Below are 18,501 nucleotides of genomic sequence, written 5' to 3'. Positions count from 1 at the left end.
TTGCCCAACTGTGCTTGCCAACATGTGAAGTTGATAATATTCAGAACTGTGTTCCTACCAGTCGATCGTATAATGTTCAAAGCACTCTACCTTCACACATTTACTTTGACTCTCAACGGGCTGCAACAACAGTTACTGTCGTGCTTTGTGCAATGCCACCATTTGCACAAAATGCACTTGGCCTCTATCAATTGTGGCCTGTTCTGGTTTTGCCTCATTTGCAGACAAATGATGGACATTTCTGGATGCAAAATTCTCGTTGCTCACCCCCCAGACCTGTTGCTCAACATTTCGACCACATGGGCTCAAGTACATCCTTTAGCATTTCGCCTTCCAGATATGTCTTACCACACCGCAGTGATCTTCTGCAAGTTCCACCGGTAATTTGTAGTCCGACCCCATGGGGCATGCTTTCAACATGCGAATAGAACTCTCACTTTTGTCACACGAGTTACCAACCCTCCCCCCCTCCCTCCCCCATACCCTACCCACACACACAAGGGGGCCCAACTCTGACCACTCAGCCACTCTCCCCCCTGTGTCTACTGTGCCAGCCTTCCACTTCCACATTATTTCTGAGGTCGGCAAATTCAAATCAGTACCTGTAACCTATGGTCCAGTTTACATGACCCCTTCACGTATCGCGCAACTGCTCATTCCCATGGTACCGATTGTGCCAGCTGAGTCATGTTTTCATGACACGCCAAGGACAATACCACCCGCCATTGCTACAGACATTCTCGCCAGTAACACACCCTCGCCTACTATGCCAGCCTGCTGTACTGTCTCTCCTGCCACGGACCAGCTGGTTTTCCAAGGGACACTGAAGCTGCCTTCGTCCCCTCCCCCAGGTCATCTGCCAAAACTGCCACCTTTATACCAAGACAACCCTGTATCATGGTTTGGGCTTGTCGAGCATCTTTTCTAGTTGCTTCACGTGTCTGACTACAACTCTAAATTCCTGTGTCTCTTCATACACCTCCATGATCAGTCGGACTTAATCTGCGATCTACTCCTCTCACCACCACCTCCACTGAAGTATGAGTTCATGGAGAGAATAATAATGGAATGACTCGCTTGCTCACCACAAGAATTAATCATCAAGATCTTGTATGAGGAACATCTGGGGGACCAAACCTCATCACAACTCTGGCACCGCCTTCAGTTACTTGTGAGTGAGCATACCATGCCGGACATCACTCTGTGGGCAATGCAGTGTGCCAAATTGCCTACTGACGTACAGATCCACCTGCTACCACACTCCTTTAAGTCAATCGGCTCTCATCTCTGCATCACAGATCATCTGTATTCATTGCTATAACAACACCAACCAGCTCACCACCCACCACTAGTGGGCACAACTGCTCCTGCTTACCGGCCGTCTGCTGGAAGGGGCAGGGCTCACTCTACCTCTGTGCCTTCTACATCGCCTGGCAGTATCCGCTTGCTCTCTCTGCTGTCTGAGCACTCCAGGATTGCCCACGCACCATACGTGCTGGTATACACGCCAGAACAAATCAACAAGGACAAGCCTCCTCTGCTGCCGCAGTCACAACCTCCACCACATCCACCTCATCCACACTGCTGGTACCACAAGATTTTTGGCGATAATGCCAAGAAGTGTCAATTACCTTGCCAGCACCCAAACACCAATCACAGGACCTAAAAGATGCTGAGTCGTATGGGGAACCTCACAGGCGTCCTCATATATTGCCCTCCATCCACTCGTCTGCTCGGCCGAGGGGTCATTTGTATGTGACTGACATTTCGTCAGGGCTCATTTTCCTAGTCAACGCAGATGCTGATGTGTCTATCATACATATATTGGTGGCTCGCCCCATCTTTTCATTGACGAAGTCACTTCTACAAGCTGTCAATGCATCAACGTTACAGACCTCAGGCTCTGTCAAAGTTAAGGTGCAGCTATCTCCTTCTCTGTGTTTTCCATGGACTTTCTACATTGCTGACATTGATGAATCAATTCTCGGTATGGATTTTTTGTCACATTACAAACACTCTCTGAACCTAGTCCAGGGCTCAGTGCTACACCATGCCACTAACACTCAGATACTGTGCTCTCGCACTTATGTTCCATGATCTGTTTCTCTCGCGACATGTGAGTTGATACACGAGTGCTCTGCCCTTGTGGGCAACATTGTGACCTGTGTCACTAACCTACTGTCAGAATACGACTCGGCAGCACAACTCCGCTGGGAAAATGATGAGATGAAACAATGAATAGCACACACTTACAACTGGCTCGTCACAGCTGTACCTCACTGCTGAAACCACAGTCCCGCCACCTAATCCAGCAGACACCAGCTCGGACACTCATCAGGTTAGTCCAAAAACTAAAATTGTGCGTGATGATTCACATCCAGTAGACTCCACAAACTCAATGAGCTGGCCACATTCACTGCCATATGTGTCAGACAGTGCTTCTAATAACAGTCGCGTGCATGATACAACCATGCCCACTGCGTGTTGATAAACATTCCCCCTCTCTCATGCACCAGCCACGTAACTCAGTGGCCATTGCTGTTCCACGCACAATGCCAACACCACTCTCGCCCACACCAGGCACCCAGTTCAAGGTTGACAGCAGACAGTCGCCGCGCATTCTGATCTGCTCCATGCACAGCCGCCCTCTCCACACAAGTGCATGTCACACTCAAGTACTAGACATGTGACTTTTGTGCTGCCTTTTCTCACTCCACTAATGGCTATGCCTCGTCGCACTCTACCTGTCCAAAAACTTCGGGTCAGGACGTTGATCAGTTCATGTGCAGTTCTCAGTTTCTTCTGTCACAGACGGAACGACAGACAAAATAGTTACTACTGCCAGCCCTAGTATTAGGCACAAGGTTAGATGCCTCAACCCTATTAAGTTGCGCACAGCAAGGCAGCAAATTAACAGCTTTTGGAGGCAGGTATCCTGCAACGGTCAGACAGCAACTGGTCTTCATCAACCCACCTAGTCCTCAAAAATGATGGTTCTTTCCAAATGTGCAGCAACTACAGACATTTAAACGCTCGTACTGTCAAGGACAACGACCCTGTGCCTAACATAAATGATTTCACTCATATTTTATCAGGCGCTACAATCTTCAGTGTTATTGACTGTAAACGTGCCTACCACCGGATTCCTGTAGCTCCAGATGACTTTCCTAAAACAGCTATTATCACACCACTTGGTTTGTTCCAATACACCTTCATGACATTCGGCCTAAGAACTTATGACAGTTCGAGTTTTGTATTGCACATCTGGACGTTATACTCATTTTCATCAAGTCAGCTTATAATGGATTTTACTGTAAATGATGAAAGTATGTGAATGCATCTTGCCGCTAACTTGGTGTAATGTCTCTCACACATAAACCTGTACAGTAAAGTAAGGGCCTCCTGTTTTATCTTTACGCTGATCCGTGATAAGACAGGCAAACAATTATACTAATGGAGGATTCTGCGTATTTTCACTAATTTCATTCGCTCTCTCTCTCTCTGTTATTTATCTATATACAGTTTTAAATATAATATTTGATTACGCGAACTCAGCCCAATAGAATCTCTGGTGGAGCCCTTCGTCTTAATATTCAGCGGCTGGCTTGCTGTAAAAGATCTTTATATCTATTATTATTGTTAAGCGCTGCATTCAGTTGGGAAAATCGATCGTTTGAACAATTCGTTCATTTTACGACAGATTTAGAATTTCAGATGTGTCCGAAACCTTTTTGGACGATTTTATAAAATCTCGGTGATTGCAGGCTCTCTTCGTCACAACTGAAACTTCCCCACTAATTACAGGGCCAAGACAATCATCAATGATTCAGACAGAGAACTCATTCGTCATTCACTCTAGAATAAAAGGGTCACAAACCTTATTTCTGAGGAAAATTGTATATTCAATCCATCTCCATTACATGTTCCATTTTCTGTTGATTCCAAGTCTTACTTAATTTGCGTTTACAGTTTTTCTCTCTCTCTTCAAATAACCCGCTAGTGGCACAAACGTTAATAGCTCGCTTTAGCGAGAAGAAGAGCAAATATGTCTCTTTTAGCAACCCGACAATCTTCCAACAGATACTTCCGAAGCTGTCCTAGTTATCCGTCCCTAACAACCATGGAGAATAAATATATGTATCTCTGTTCTTCCAAAGAATAAACGTACTAGAAAAATACCTTGGCGTCGACGAGCTGTCGGCGCATATATTACTAGAAAATCCGATCAGATACTTTCCAAAAGTGAATAAATGTGGATGATTTGATTGATAATTATTAATTATTGCGTGGTAGAGGGTAATTTTCCGTGGGGAGATTACAAGCTGAGGAACATGAAAATCATTTATCCATGGTCCTGCAGACATTGAACTCCAACGGCATCAAGGTCCACCAAGAAAAACTCCGTTGTGCCAGCCTTCTGTCACTTTCTTAGGTTACACCATCTCCACCAATGAAATACAGCCTTCCAAATCTTGTGTACATGCCATCACTTCACTGCCACCCCCGGCTAATTACAAATAACTCCGACGTTTCCTGGTCACAATAAATTACTACCGTCATCACCTGCCTTCTGCCACTGCCGTGCAGGTCCCGCTGACAGACTCACTGTCAGGTAAACAGACTTCAGGACTCAAACCCGTTCGATGGACTGTACCTATGCTGGAGGCTTTCAATTACACCCCCCCCCCCACCCCCCCCCCCCCCCCCCCCTGCGCCAGCATGCCTTTGATGCTCTGCATAACCTCGCTCACCGTGGTAGCATCTGCGCCACTTCACTGCTCATCTCCGAGATTTTTGTTTGGAAGAATATAAAACGGGACTGTCAGAACTGGGAATGCAGCTGCATCCCCTGCCAATGCAACAAAATCGGCAGCCACACCACCCCACTACTGGGCTAGTTGAACATCTCTCCAGGACGATTTTGTCTGTACATATCAATCTTATCAGTCCTCTTCCACCGTCGGTGGGCCACAGATGCATTCTATCCACAACTGACAGCACATCCTGCTGGGTAGAGGCAGTCCCCTTACCTGACATCAATGCCGAGACCATGACCAAGGGTTTTATCTCCTCATGAATTGCTAGGTTTGGTTGTCTGACCATCATGACCACTGACCAGTTTGAGTCTTCCCTGTTGATTACTTTATGTCACGTCTGCGACATAAAGAAAATTCAGACCACAACCTACCACCCACAAAGCAACGGGTTAGTGGAATGGTTGCTTCGCACTCTAAAAATGGCGCTCAGGTGCCATGACTGCCTCTGGTCTGAAGCACTTCCATGGGTACTGTTCGGCCTCCATTCAACTTTCAAGCCTGACTTACAGGGAACTATCTCAGAATTCGATTTCGGGGAGAACCACTTCCTACCAGGGGAACTCATTCAGCCTCAAGTACGTGAAGACTTCCCCCTTTCCTGGATTTTATAAGTCGCATGCGCACTCACTTCAAACAAGCACACCCACACGCACCTATCAGCCACTTCCCACTGGACACTTACTTGCCAACCGCTTTCAACAATTGCTCCCATGTATTGCTGAGAGACGATTCGATCTGACAACCTCTGCAACCACCTTATTGTTGCCCCTTTAAAGTCTTTCGGCAGGTGAAACAACTTTCAACATCATCATCATCAAAGACAGTCTGCAAACTGTTTTGTTACACCAACTCAAACCAGCATTCATGGACCCCAACATCCCTCTGCTGGCTCAGTGTGATTCTCCTAACAACTATCTCGCCAGTCTCCCTCCCACCGTGGAGTCCGAAAATGTTTCTCCTCAGACCACCACGCCATTTTGTTCACCCGACGCCTCCCCGTCACCTTTCGCAAGTTTCTCAGACATGTCCCCCACCACCCTGTGTGCGGTTTTTGTTGCTCCCTCATCAACTACAGAGACACCCTCTCCCATAGTCACCCTGCCTTGCAACAAACCCCCACACCAGGAGGACAACATTTCAATTGTCACTCTCGACGACCAAGTTCTCATTTTACTCATAGACAACGCGGCCCCACAGCCCAATGACCAGTTAAACATCAGTGTTGTGGATAGCCTCACCTCCCTCAATAGTGCGAGCTGATGACAATTCATGCCTTCATCTTGCGGGATGCCTCAATTAGCATCCAGGCTTGCCACACCTACACCCTGCCATCCGCCATTCAACCTGCCTGCTCTCAGGCTGGTTACCACATCGTCCATTCTTGCTGGCTCAACGACTTTGAGGTGGAGCTGCGCTCCGCGTCCGCACACTGCCCCAGTCAGGGTGGAGGTCCCGGTCGTGCATCTGCCAACTTCTATGACCACCAACAGTGTTGATGCCCACATACTCTTCCCTCAAGACTCACATGTGGTACTTCATACTGCGGGTCGGGGGGAGGGGGGGGGAGGGCTGTGTGGCCTGGATAGATCATATCAATATTAGACAACATTAATCTTTGGGACTCAGGTTGCTCATCTGAGTCACCATGTTAATTCAGTCTGTTCTTATACCTTGTACTGTGTGCACGTGTATGATAATTGCCAAAATATATGTATATGCACATATTAGTGGGGACAGTTTATTCCATATATCGCTATTCATATCCTGTTCCCATAGAACGATCATATTGGTCAAGTTCGCAGATATGTGAGTGTGCCGGAGACTTCTTAAACAATCGAACCTCAATGGCGAGTGTTCATCAGAAGCAATGTTATTTTTAGTAGTGCCTCGGGCAAGTTTGACAGGAGCACTGTTGTTCTCTATATACATAAATGATAAAAGATATGCTGGACAGGGTAGGCAGCAATCTGCGGTTCTTTGTTGATGATGCTGTGGTGTACAGTCAGGTATCAAAGTAGAGTGAATGTAGGAGGATACAAGACGATTTAGACAAAATTTCTAGTTGTTGTGGTGAATGACAGTTGGCTCAATGTGGAGAAATGTAAGTTAATGAAGGTGAGTATGAAGAATAAACCAGTAATGTTCAAATACAGTATTACTAGTGTGCTGCTTGACACAGTCAAATCATTTAAATATCCAGGAATAACATTACAGAGCAATATGAAATGGAACAAACATGTGAGAACTGTGGTAGGGAAGGGGAATTTTTGACTTTCGTTTATTAGGAGAATTTTAGGAAAGAGTGGTTCACCTGTTGAGAAGATCAGACATAGGATGTCGGTGCTACCTATTCTTGAGTACTGCTTGAGTGTTTGGGATCTGTACCAGGTCAGATCGAAGGAAGACATTGAAGAAGTTCAGAAGTGGGCTGCTAGATTTGTTACTGGTAGGTTCCATTAACACAAATGTTATGGAGATGCTTTGTAAACTCAAACAGAAATTCCAGAATGGAAGGCAACATTCTTTTCAGGAATCAATTTGAGAAAGTTTAGAGAGCCAGCATTTGACAGTGACTGCAAAATTATTCTACTGCCACCAACTCACATTGCACGTAAGTACCATGAAATAAGATACAAGAAGTTAGGACCCATACGGAGGCATATAGATAGTGAGTGGAGCAGTGAAGGAAATGCCTTGTAGTGGTACAGAGTGCCCTCTGTCATGCACCATACTGTGGCTAGTAGAGTATCTGTGTAGATGTATATAGATATAATAATTAACTAAGACTAAAAGAAAGATATGTAATTAGATTTAAAAGAATTGATTTCCATTTACTGCATAAGCAATAAATTTTAAGCCATAATGATTTCAAATGCATACAATGCAAATTCTTTCACAGACTGATAGATAGATAGACAGATGGATAGAGAGATAGATAGATAAAGATAGATCAGTCAGCCAGTATGTCCATCAGTCAATCGGAACATCTGATAATTCAAAAACCTTAAGAAAAACTGGAACTTACTCTCTTCACTAACCCGCTTCCTAATTTGCTGACTTGAAGTGTTACCAGATTGAGTAGTGGTAGACTGGAACTTTGAGACAAGGCTGCTGTTTGGTGATGTGGTTGTTGTGTCAGGTATTCCATTTGGTTGTGTGTCAGGCTTCCTGTAGGAATAAATAATCCAAATTAGGCTATGAAAATATGACACAGGAGTAACATCTGTTGAAAAAGTCTATATCTTATGATAATATTGAGAAATATGTAAATTTCATTGACACTTAATATCAATTGTATGTGCCTTATATTTAGATGCTAGCCTAAGATGAACAGTCCTTTAGAAAAATTAGTATGATGTTTCCATTTAACACCACATTTGAAAACAGACAAATAATTTTGTATGGATTGTTGCTGAGGGATGCTTCAATAATAAATAAAACTAATTGAGACCTATTTAGAGCAAAGTATATAATCTTTAACTCAATGTCTGGGCTACAGGTTTTTTTTTTGTCACATCACTTATCTTCCCTGAAGTATTGCAGAGTGCATACCATGCCAGTATTGTGTGTGTCCTATTCTAAAGATTCCATTCAAATGTTCACTATGTTGTACTGTAACTATATTGCTCATCAGTTACATATTGTTTTCTCCAATTTTAATGGCAGTATGAGAGAAGACATCCACCCACTGCACAGCATATTATTTATCTGGCCTGAAATGATTTAGGTAAACACAGAAAATGTAAATAATGTGAGTAATTGTCTTTCATCATTCCATTGTTTGTATTCTATCACTGATTTCCAAGTACTGTATTACTTTCCTTGATTTCAAATATTTCTATGCATTATATGAATTATTCATTCTCTCATTCATTCCTTCATTATGATCTGACAATCAAATAATCAAAGAGACTGTACCAGGATTTGGCACAAACAAAGGTATGAACAAATGTAGTGAAGCAGCCATTTGGAACTGAATTGCTGACAGCTATCAACTATTTATGTTTACCTGAGCTAAATTTAACACAGTAAAACTGACAAGAAGCTTTGACTCTGAAAAGGGTTGCAGCTTCCTTACTTGCACTACATAAATGCTGCTGATCTATTTCTACCTTGTTACAAAGACCACATTGCTGTTCTTCACAGAACAACAGTTCTATTTGTACAGTTATTATTATTCTCACTACATGTTTTGGAGAACTGTATCTTGGTCATCAGATCTTGTGGCACTACGACACCATATTTTATGTTAATTGTGATTTTTGTTTTATTCCTGTAGCATATTTTGTCAATATTCTCCTTTGTTTCCTGCAATGAAGCTGAAGGATAGCCGTATTTACATATGCAAATGTTCTCTTGCTACCAGCACCTCCAACACATGTGGCTGAAAATTTGGTATGTGGAGCCAGTATACTACAAATAATGTGGCCCACAAAGGATTTGCAGTTCAAACACTTTGCTTGCACTTCAGTTGCTGAATGAACTACTGTTTATGGCCAGATCAAGTGTCGCCTACTATAATTTATGCACCAATGAACAGCTAGCCAGGTACTACACTCAGTTGATATCCTATAATGTGACTGAGTACAATAACCTAGCACCTAAGTGATTAAACAGAATTATTAACATGTAGCAAGTAAATTAATAACACAGTTACCAAGTAGAGATCACAAATCACTGTCCTCGATGTCTAACAGTCAACTTGACTGGTCGGTTTAAGGTTTAAAGGGACAAAACAATGAGGCCATCAGTCCCTCATACCTGAAACAGACAATTCAACAACACTACACATAATTGAAAGGGATACATGAAACCCAAGAAAAGAAAACCCCAAGGTTTATCAGAGCTCAACAAAGCCTAGAGAGAAAACAAGGAAGAAGAAAAGAGGGAAAGGAAGGAAGTCTGGTGAGGTGCTCAGTCCAGGGAGCAGCTGAAGGCCCTCAAAGGCAGAAACTGTGAGAAAGGGAAGAAGAGTGAGGAATAGATAGGGCAAGGTCTGAAACAGAGCATCAGGCACAGACAGCCATCGCCCAGTCAGGACAGAGGTGGCAGGCGGGTGTCCTGTCAACCTTTCAATGGGCTGACAAGGATGACATCATCCCTTAGAGAACATGATAAAAGCCTTTGTTATCAATAAACTATAAAACCAGTTCAGCCACTGACGCATCATCTGCTAACACCAGGGAGTGAGGAGGATTAAGAGTCCACTGCAGGGTGACTAGGTTAGGACAGTACAAAAGGATTACAAATCCTTAGAATTTGATGGCATAATACTGATTGAAGGTTTGGTGGCAGATTAACAATCTCAAGAGGTGGCCTGTCAATGAGTTAATTCCCTGGGATCTTGATGTGATTTCAGGGTCCAGACAAAGTTTATGAAGCATCCACATTGTCTGTTGGCAAAAAGGGAATCCTGGATCATCAGGACCAAGAAATGAAAAGGAAAACACTGGTAAACACCTTATAAACTGCTCAAGGAGTCGCTACAGATGGGGAAGGATTCACCAGTGCAGGAATGTATAAGCTGTAGAACACGAGAGATGGCTACCAACTATGCAGAGGAAACACTGCAGCCATCTGGTAAGGAGCAGAATTCATTACATTCCACATGATTGTAAGCAAAGTCAGTATGTTTGGCAACCATCAAGCCACCAGCACAGACTACGTCTGAACCCTAAAACATGCCTAGAATGATGAAGAATTGCAGCTGAGGACCTGAGGTAGAGCCAAGTCTTTCAGACCTTACGATAGGTCAAGACAGAGCTGTGGATGGGTGATGCACCATGGAGATGTATGTGAGCAGGCTCAGAGAAGAAATGATAAATGGAAAGCAGGAGTTCTGGAAAAAAGGGATGGGATGCAGATGGTGATCATAACCACAGACCTGGGTCCTCATTGAGAGAAGCATATCTCTGTATCTGGGAATAGTGGATGGCAGTTTGGGTGCTTCAGGGAGCAGCAGATGCATAACACATAAGCAATCAACTGTTGCTGGCAGAGAACTCACAAAAGGGGAATCCCTGCCTCCACTAGGAGGCTCATCATGGGGCTAGTCTGAAAGGCAATAGTTGCCAGTCAGTCATACAAGGCAACCCAGTCCACATTAGTACAGGCTCACCTGGGATGCTGTCCAGGCAAGTGCTACTGAAAGAAAGATAAGATGGTCAGAAAATGATCATTGTTGTACAAATCGTGAATTTCACATTGAATAGAATGGAGGAATCCAGGGCTACAGATTGAAAGATCAATTGCTGAGAAAAAGCTATGTGCCACACTGAAGAGTAGGCACTCTAGTGTTGAGGAGACAGAGATCAAGCCCTGCTAGCAGGCCTTAACAGTCCTGCCCCCATCAGTGGTCACAGTATCACTCCATAGACGATTATGGGCATCAAAACCAACAATGAGAAGGAGGGTAGATGGGAGCTGTTGAACGGGGGGAAGAAGAGCAGGAAGTGTACGACGCCAGTTGGGGGGGGGGTTATAAAGATTGCATATCGTTACTGCACAGTGTAAATGGATCTGAATGGCTACCATTTTTAGTGCGGTACGAAGAGGAACCATGGAACTTACCATGTCCGTGGACCAGCATACAGACACCACTGGAGGCTTGCAAAGGGCTAGCCTACTTCTGGCAGAAGGCTTGGAAACCATGAAGAGTCAGTGGATGAGTATGCATGAAATGAGATTCCTGCAATACAACAAAAGCTCCAGAGTAGAGAGAAAGAAGAGACTGCAATTATGGAAGGTGATGGTAGTAACCATTACAGTCCATAGGAGGACAGTAGTTGTGCCGGCTGCTGTGGCTGAGCAGTTCTAGGTGCTTCAGTCTGGAACCGCACTGCTGCTATGGTCACAGGTTCGACTCCTGCCTCAGGCGTGGGAATGTATGATGTCCTTAGGTTAGTTAGGTTCAAGTAGTTGTAAGTGTAGGGGACTGATGACCTCAGATGTTGAGTCCCACAGTGCTTAGAGCCATTTGAACAGTAGTCATAGAGTCCAAATAAATTAGAGGGATGGGCCAATACACCCTGGGATGATAAGAAGTCTCATCCCAAAACTTCTCCTTTGGAGGGTGAGAGGAGGTGTGGCTGGGAAGAGAGCAAGTTGTAGCATTATCAGGAACTGGAAGACAATGAGCAGCCTTGAGGTCCACAGAGAATGGGTTACACGTCTGACACAAACTAACAGGCTGCAGACAGTGGGGAGGGGGCTCCTAGAGAGAGCCCCGTCCCCAGTGGGGCCAAGAGAAATGCATTTTAAAATTTTAGGAAGCATTTCGCAATTGGAGCACAACAGCAATTGTATAAAATGCTAAAAATCGAATAAAAACGGGCTCAGTGGTATCTTCAGATTTTTATTCATTATCAACCAGTTTCAGCCCTTTCCTCAGACAATCTTCATGTTTTTCCTGATGAAATTCAGTAATAATATATATTCATTATAGAGGGATGAAAATACAGCTAAGCAATATCTAACATATAAGCTACAATGATGAAAAAGTATGATGTTACATGCGTTATGGTTGTTGTTGTCAGCAGATGGAACAAGGTTCATATTAGTAAGGAGGTCACTGCTGAATAAGGCAGCTGTAGTTGAGATTGTATCCTGTAAGCTCCACCCATTGCCTACAGTATTACATCACTGACAACCAATCATGCATGAGGTCTGACATATTGATTTCATTAGTTGAATTTGAAAGAAAAATAGATACAGAAATGAATACAAAAATTACATACACAAAATTTTACATTTCTAATTGTATCATAATTAATTTAAGTAAAAGAAATAAAATGACAAGCATGCTGTAACTTTTATTGTGTGCAGGCTGCCCCTGTGGGAATTTGTATGTACTTGCTGCAGCAGAGACAGCTATATTTGGCTGCTATAGCAATGGCTTGCCACTATCAATAGTTTAACTGTGGCAAGGCCCAACACAAATACAGTGGCAGAGGGTGGAATGCTGATGAGTAGCATAAGTATGGTATGTTGGAAGTTAATCTTAATATGACCACCAGTGGTCAGAATAAACCAATTGTGTGATCGCTTGCATGGACTGTAAGTAACTGTTTAAGATCCTGTTTATAAACTTGGACAATGTTGTCTCCAAAATCTCTATGTATTACTTAGTATTAATGAAATAGTCCTATAATCATGTAATGCTATAATGCTGTATTGATGTAATGTTGTAGGCAGTGGGTGGACTCTTATAAGCAAACATACTAATCTGCCTTTGAAAGTACTGTGTGTTATACTGAAATTCATGATATGCTCTACATATGAGACATGGTAATGGCAGATGTGATGATGTGGCTTAAACCGTTTTAATCCTAATCTGTGAAGATGATTTCTTACTGAAACTGGTTGATATTTGGTTTTTATATAAAAATGCAGCTGATAGCCAAACATGCATTTTATACATTACCTGATGGCTGGTAATAGTCAACTTCCAAAAATTTTTAAATGACCAATAGTATAGTTCCACCAATAGACACATGTGAAAGCAAAAGGGACAAACTATTTAGCTTTGAGAACTAACAGTTTCTTCATTGGCAGGAGGGAGGTATACATTGGGTAAGGCGCCTCACTTGGAACCTGTGAATGAGAGAATGTAATGGACCTGGTTTTCTAACATAATCTTCTCTTTACAGAAATAGGTGATGCCACAGAAATATTTCTGAATCTCATGTGAATTAAAACTATCTCAGCTGTTTCAATAGAAGAACTTCATATGAATTTGTATACGATGTGTTATGTTTCAGGCTAAAATATGTAAAAAGAAATTAATTTGTTAGTATTCCGTATGTACAGTTAAAATTACTCTTCTTTTAGAAATACTTGAAATTAAGAAATATCAGGCATACTTCAAGTACATATTATTAATTGCACAGTCTAACACTAATTATTAAATTTATTTCTGGATTCATTTATAAAATAATGTTATATCTTGGTGGTGATTCTTCTTTTGTCAAGAATGTTTGTAAACTCTTTCACTTTGTAAACTCTTTGGAATATTGTGAGTAATGCAGAATATAGGTAGGATTAGTGGGCATGCCTCTGATGGAAACAGACATGTTTTATGATAAATACTAACAATGAGATCTGCGGTGTGATAGCAGTGTTAATTGTAAAGACGATGTGATATTAAAAAATGTGACAAAGAATAAAATTCAATATAATACAGGCACATCTTCATCAGTTATTTAGTCATCTGGAACTGACTAAGTGAAAATTTCAGACACAGTAATGTACCCCTAGATGTGAGAACTGCAGCTAACAACAACAACAAGAGAAAACAAAGATAGGTAAAAAAGTTTTTCTTTTGTATATCTTATGCCTCCAAAGCTTTCAAAACTTATGCAGAGAGAGAGAATTTTAATAGAGATGTGTCGAAGGGTAAGATTACAAAACCCACTTGTAGTGAGAAAGAGAGTTGTTTGACTCATTACTTACCTGTTACATGTTGTATGATTGTTTTAGGAAAGAATGCCAGAATTATATATAAAACTATGGGTCTAGTGAAGCAGAGGATACAACCCATCGGCTTTGGCCAATGATGTCAGAATTGGCCAGATGAAAGAGCTGACAAGACTGTTCAGAAACAAAGGAATATGAGAGATGAAAAATATGGTTGACATATATCAAGGCAAGTAGTATTTTCACGTTAAGGATATTGTGTGTTTGTATCATATTATTTCTGTGGAAAATGCAGGGGAAAAAATGTATGGAAATACTGGTAGCACAGAATACCACACGTTACATATATATGGGTTGTATCTCAAACCTCATTCGAACTGTATTGGTTAACTGTGATAGGGAATACAAGTTTACCGTATGTCCATTTCTTTTTTTTTTTGTTAGCAGTAATATCCTGTTGTTCAGATGAACTATATAGATCAACTGAAGCTCAGGATACAAGTTTTACATGTGTTGTTTCTTTTGCCTCCACTGCCACTAATAGTCTGCTCTTACGTAGATAGTAGTACTACCGATGGCAGAAGGAGCTACTTACATAATATTTGTATCCCATACTTCCGTTGACCTATATATATGTACACTACTGCTTGTGTCTGTATGTGTGGATGGATATGTGCGTGTGTGCGAGTGTATACCTGTCCTTTTTTCCCCCTAAGGTAAGTCTTTCCGCTCCCGGGATTGGAATGACTCCTTACCCTCTCCCTTAAAACCCACTTCCTTTCGTCTTCCCCTCTCCTTCCCTCTTTCCTGATGAGGCAACAGTTTGTTGCGAAAGCTTGAATTTTGTGTGTCTGTTTGTGTTTGTTTGTGTGTCTATCGACCTGCCAGCGCTTTTGTTCGGTAAGTCATCTCATCTTTGTTTTTATATATAATATATATATATATATATATATATATATATATATATATATATATATATATATAATCTAAAGAAACATTCCACATGGGAAAAATATATTAAAATCAAAGATTCCATGACGTACCAAGCAGGAAAGCGCTGGTAGATAGGCACAATAAAAAAACACACAAACACACACACACAAAATTTCGAGCTTTTGCAACCCACGGTTGCTTTGTCAGGAAAGAGGGAAGGAGAGGGAAAGATGAAAGGATATGGGTTTTAAAGGAGAGGGTAAGGAGTCATTCCAGTCCCGGGAGTGGAAAGACTCCTTACCCTCTCCCTTAAAACCCACATCCTTTCATCTTTCCCTCTCCTTCCCTCTTTCCTGACAAAGCAACCATGGGTTGCGAAAGCTCGAAATTTTGTGTGTGTGTTTTTTTATTGTGCCTATCTACCAGCGCTTTCCCGCTTGGTAAGTCATCATTCTTTTCGAATAGGTAGTGTCAGAGTAGAGGTGAACTGAAGGACGGGACACAAATTTTAGGTGTGACAGGCATTTCGCCTTCAATATTGGTAGTACAGATTCGAAAAATTCTGTACTGATACTAGTGCTGGGAAATGAAAGAAGAACGACAGCTGCCAAATTTCTATTACATACTGGAGAACATGAAAACATATGTAATGGTGTAATACAACAATGAAATATATCAAAATAGTCAAATGCAGTAAAAGAAAAAAAAGAAAAAAATGGAAAACTGAACTTACCACATGGGAACTTCTTAAAAGAACCTAAGCTCAAATTATCTAACATTTTTTGGATGGTACATTTGCCTAACACATTTAACAAAACATTTAAATGGGCAACATATTTAGGGAATACTATGCCTCCATGAATATTTGTCTAAGTGACTTTGAAGTGTGGAAATCTGGCATTTCCCCTTCCCTACAAGAGATTTCACAGCTGACCAATAACCCTCTTTGCTGTTTGTGCAAGTCCCTGTGGATAATGATCCGAACTCAATATTGTGATTAACTATAAGATGCTGATAACCGCTTTCCTCTAAATCCCTATATGAAGAAAAACCATCTGAACTTACAATGGAACCCTCTGCAACGTGATCTTCAATTAAGCTGACCAAAACTTCTTTCCTTCGATTGGGTACTACTTTAAACACTACCTCGTCACACTCTTGACGTAAAGTGACAGCCCCCCAAACCCTTAATCCCAATTTCGACCATAACAGATTTTCTGACCCACATCCCTTATCTAATGGACCACCACAACTCTAGTAACACTGTTCACGTTTACGTCACACTTCACTTAGCGTAGACTGGGACTGTGTCTAGGCATGCCCGATGTTAACTGACTGGGTACGGCCCATGCTGCCGGAGTTGTAGTTGTTGTTATGCCGGAAGAGGTCGTGTCCAAATTCTTGCGTGCCCTCTGGTGGACGGGACTCGACTTGCGGCCACTACCGTCCGTGACGCACCGTGCCAATGTGCGCCTTCCACGATCTTTCTGGTGGCTACTGCACTCCTCCTCCTTCAGGGGGTGAAGCCACTGTGATCCACTGTGTCGGAAGGTGGAGCGTTGGGCAGGAGCGATGACCTCCACATCCATTGGAAGGCCGGAGTTGAGGGGATCTGCCAACTCTCGAGCCGGAACCTTCGAATACGGCTGGAAGTGACCCACACGAAGAGGCCCCCCGTCGTCTCGCAACCGGAGCCCGGGACAGAATGGGCGACAAGCTGTCGAACTCCGGATCCTGTTCCACCTCGGGAGGGGCAAGACCCAGTGGCGGGGATGAAGGGGAAGGGACGACCACAGGTGAACCAGCCTCCTGAGAAACCGGGCTTGCGAGAGGGGGCCGGCTCTCGCTGGGGCATCTCGAACGATGGCGATGCCGGTGCTGGAGCTACTGGAGGCTGCCAAGGCTGAGAACCATCGCAGTGCAGCAGAGTCACAGTGGGGACAGGAGGTAACGTCCCCTGCGAAACCAACACAGGTGCCGGCAATGGGGAAGCCGGTGTCCGAGAGGTCGGAGGGTGGGTGCCCGAACGTGGATGTAGCTGATTTTGGTGACGACGTACCACCCGGTCCCCCGCCTGCAAGGTATAGTGTCGGTGGCCATTTCAGCACAGGACCACCGCCGGTATCCAACGTGGATTGCGACCAAACCCACGGGCCCAGACCGACTTACCCAGTGGAAAGCCAGGTACTCCGTTTTGCAAAGACTGGCGAGGGCCAGGCTGGAGGAGGTTAAGCAGAGTCCTAGGTTGACGCCCATGGAGGAGCTCTGCGGGGCTGCGTTCTGACATTGGTGTGGTCCGGTATGCCATCAGGAAAAACGTCAATGCTTCCTCCGCAGGAAATTCGTGCACATACTTTTTCATCTGCATCTTAAATGTGCGCACCATGCGCTCGGCTTCCCCATTCAATTGTGGATGGAAGGGGGGAGAGCAAACGTGCCTAATACCGAAGTGCCTACAAAAATCCTGGAAGGTCTGCGAAATAAACTGCGGTCCACTGTCTGAGACCAGGGTGATTGGCAGACCTTCCACAGAAAAGATTTTTGCTAGTGCCTGGATTGTAACTTCTGAAGTAGTTGAGGAGCAGCAAACCACATATGGGAATTGGGAATAAGCATCAACGACAATGAGCCAAAAGCCATTGAGAAAAGGGCCCGCAAAATCGATGTGAACATGTTCCCATGCTTGGGTTGCTGGCAGCCATGAAGAGAACGCTGCCCTGGGAGATGCCTGCTGGCTCACACACTGGGAACAGGCGGCCACCAAGTGCTCAATTTCTCTGTCAATACCGGACCAGTACACATGTCTGCGAGCCAAGGTTTTAGTACAGGAAACACCCCAGTGCCCTGCATGTAATAACGTGAGGACCTCCCTTCATAAACTTCCAGGAACAACCACGCGAGGAGCTGTATCATTGGTAGCCAGAAGGAGAACTCCTTCCAAGATCGAGAGGCGGTCTCGTAGAATAAAATAATTACGAAGAGGATCCGAGGCCCGGCCCGGAGGGCGGGATGACCACCCCTGCTGAATGAGGTGAACTACTTGCCGGAGAACTGGGTCACCTGCCGTTTCCCTGGCGACTTGAGAACTAGTGATCGGGAAGCCATCAACCGCTTGGCGGGACGCCACATCCAAATGAAAACACATAATCTCCTCTCGATCGAACGTAGGGTCCGGGCCCACCGGAAGATGGGAAAGAGCGTCGGCATGCTGTCCTGTAAGGCGAAAATGAATGTCATAATGGTACTTAAGAGAGGAACAAGGCCCAGAGCTGTAGTCTGTGGGCCGCCCTATCCGGAATCTGAGAGGCGGGACCAAATAACGATATTAACAGCTTAT

General features: G+C 43.6%; 1 protein-coding gene across 1 annotated transcript in view; it reads right to left on the bottom strand.

Annotated features, from left to right (window-relative positions):
* LOC124776800 (serine protease snake-like) overlaps window positions 1–18,501 on the bottom strand; it is a 388,660-nt gene that overhangs the window by 149,505 nt on the left and 220,654 nt on the right. The window contains exon 5 of the mRNA XM_047251945.1: window positions 7,843–7,985. Coding sequence (XP_047107901.1) covers window positions 7,843–7,985 — 143 coding nt within the window. The remainder of the gene's footprint in view (window positions 1–7,842; window positions 7,986–18,501) is intronic.

Source organism: Schistocerca piceifrons, chromosome 2, assembly GCF_021461385.2.
Source record: "Schistocerca piceifrons isolate TAMUIC-IGC-003096 chromosome 2, iqSchPice1.1, whole genome shotgun sequence".
Taxonomy (NCBI): domain Eukaryota; kingdom Metazoa; phylum Arthropoda; class Insecta; order Orthoptera; family Acrididae; genus Schistocerca; species Schistocerca piceifrons.
The sequence above is the reverse complement of the archived record's forward strand: the minus strand, read 5'-3'. Positions and strand labels throughout refer to the sequence as shown.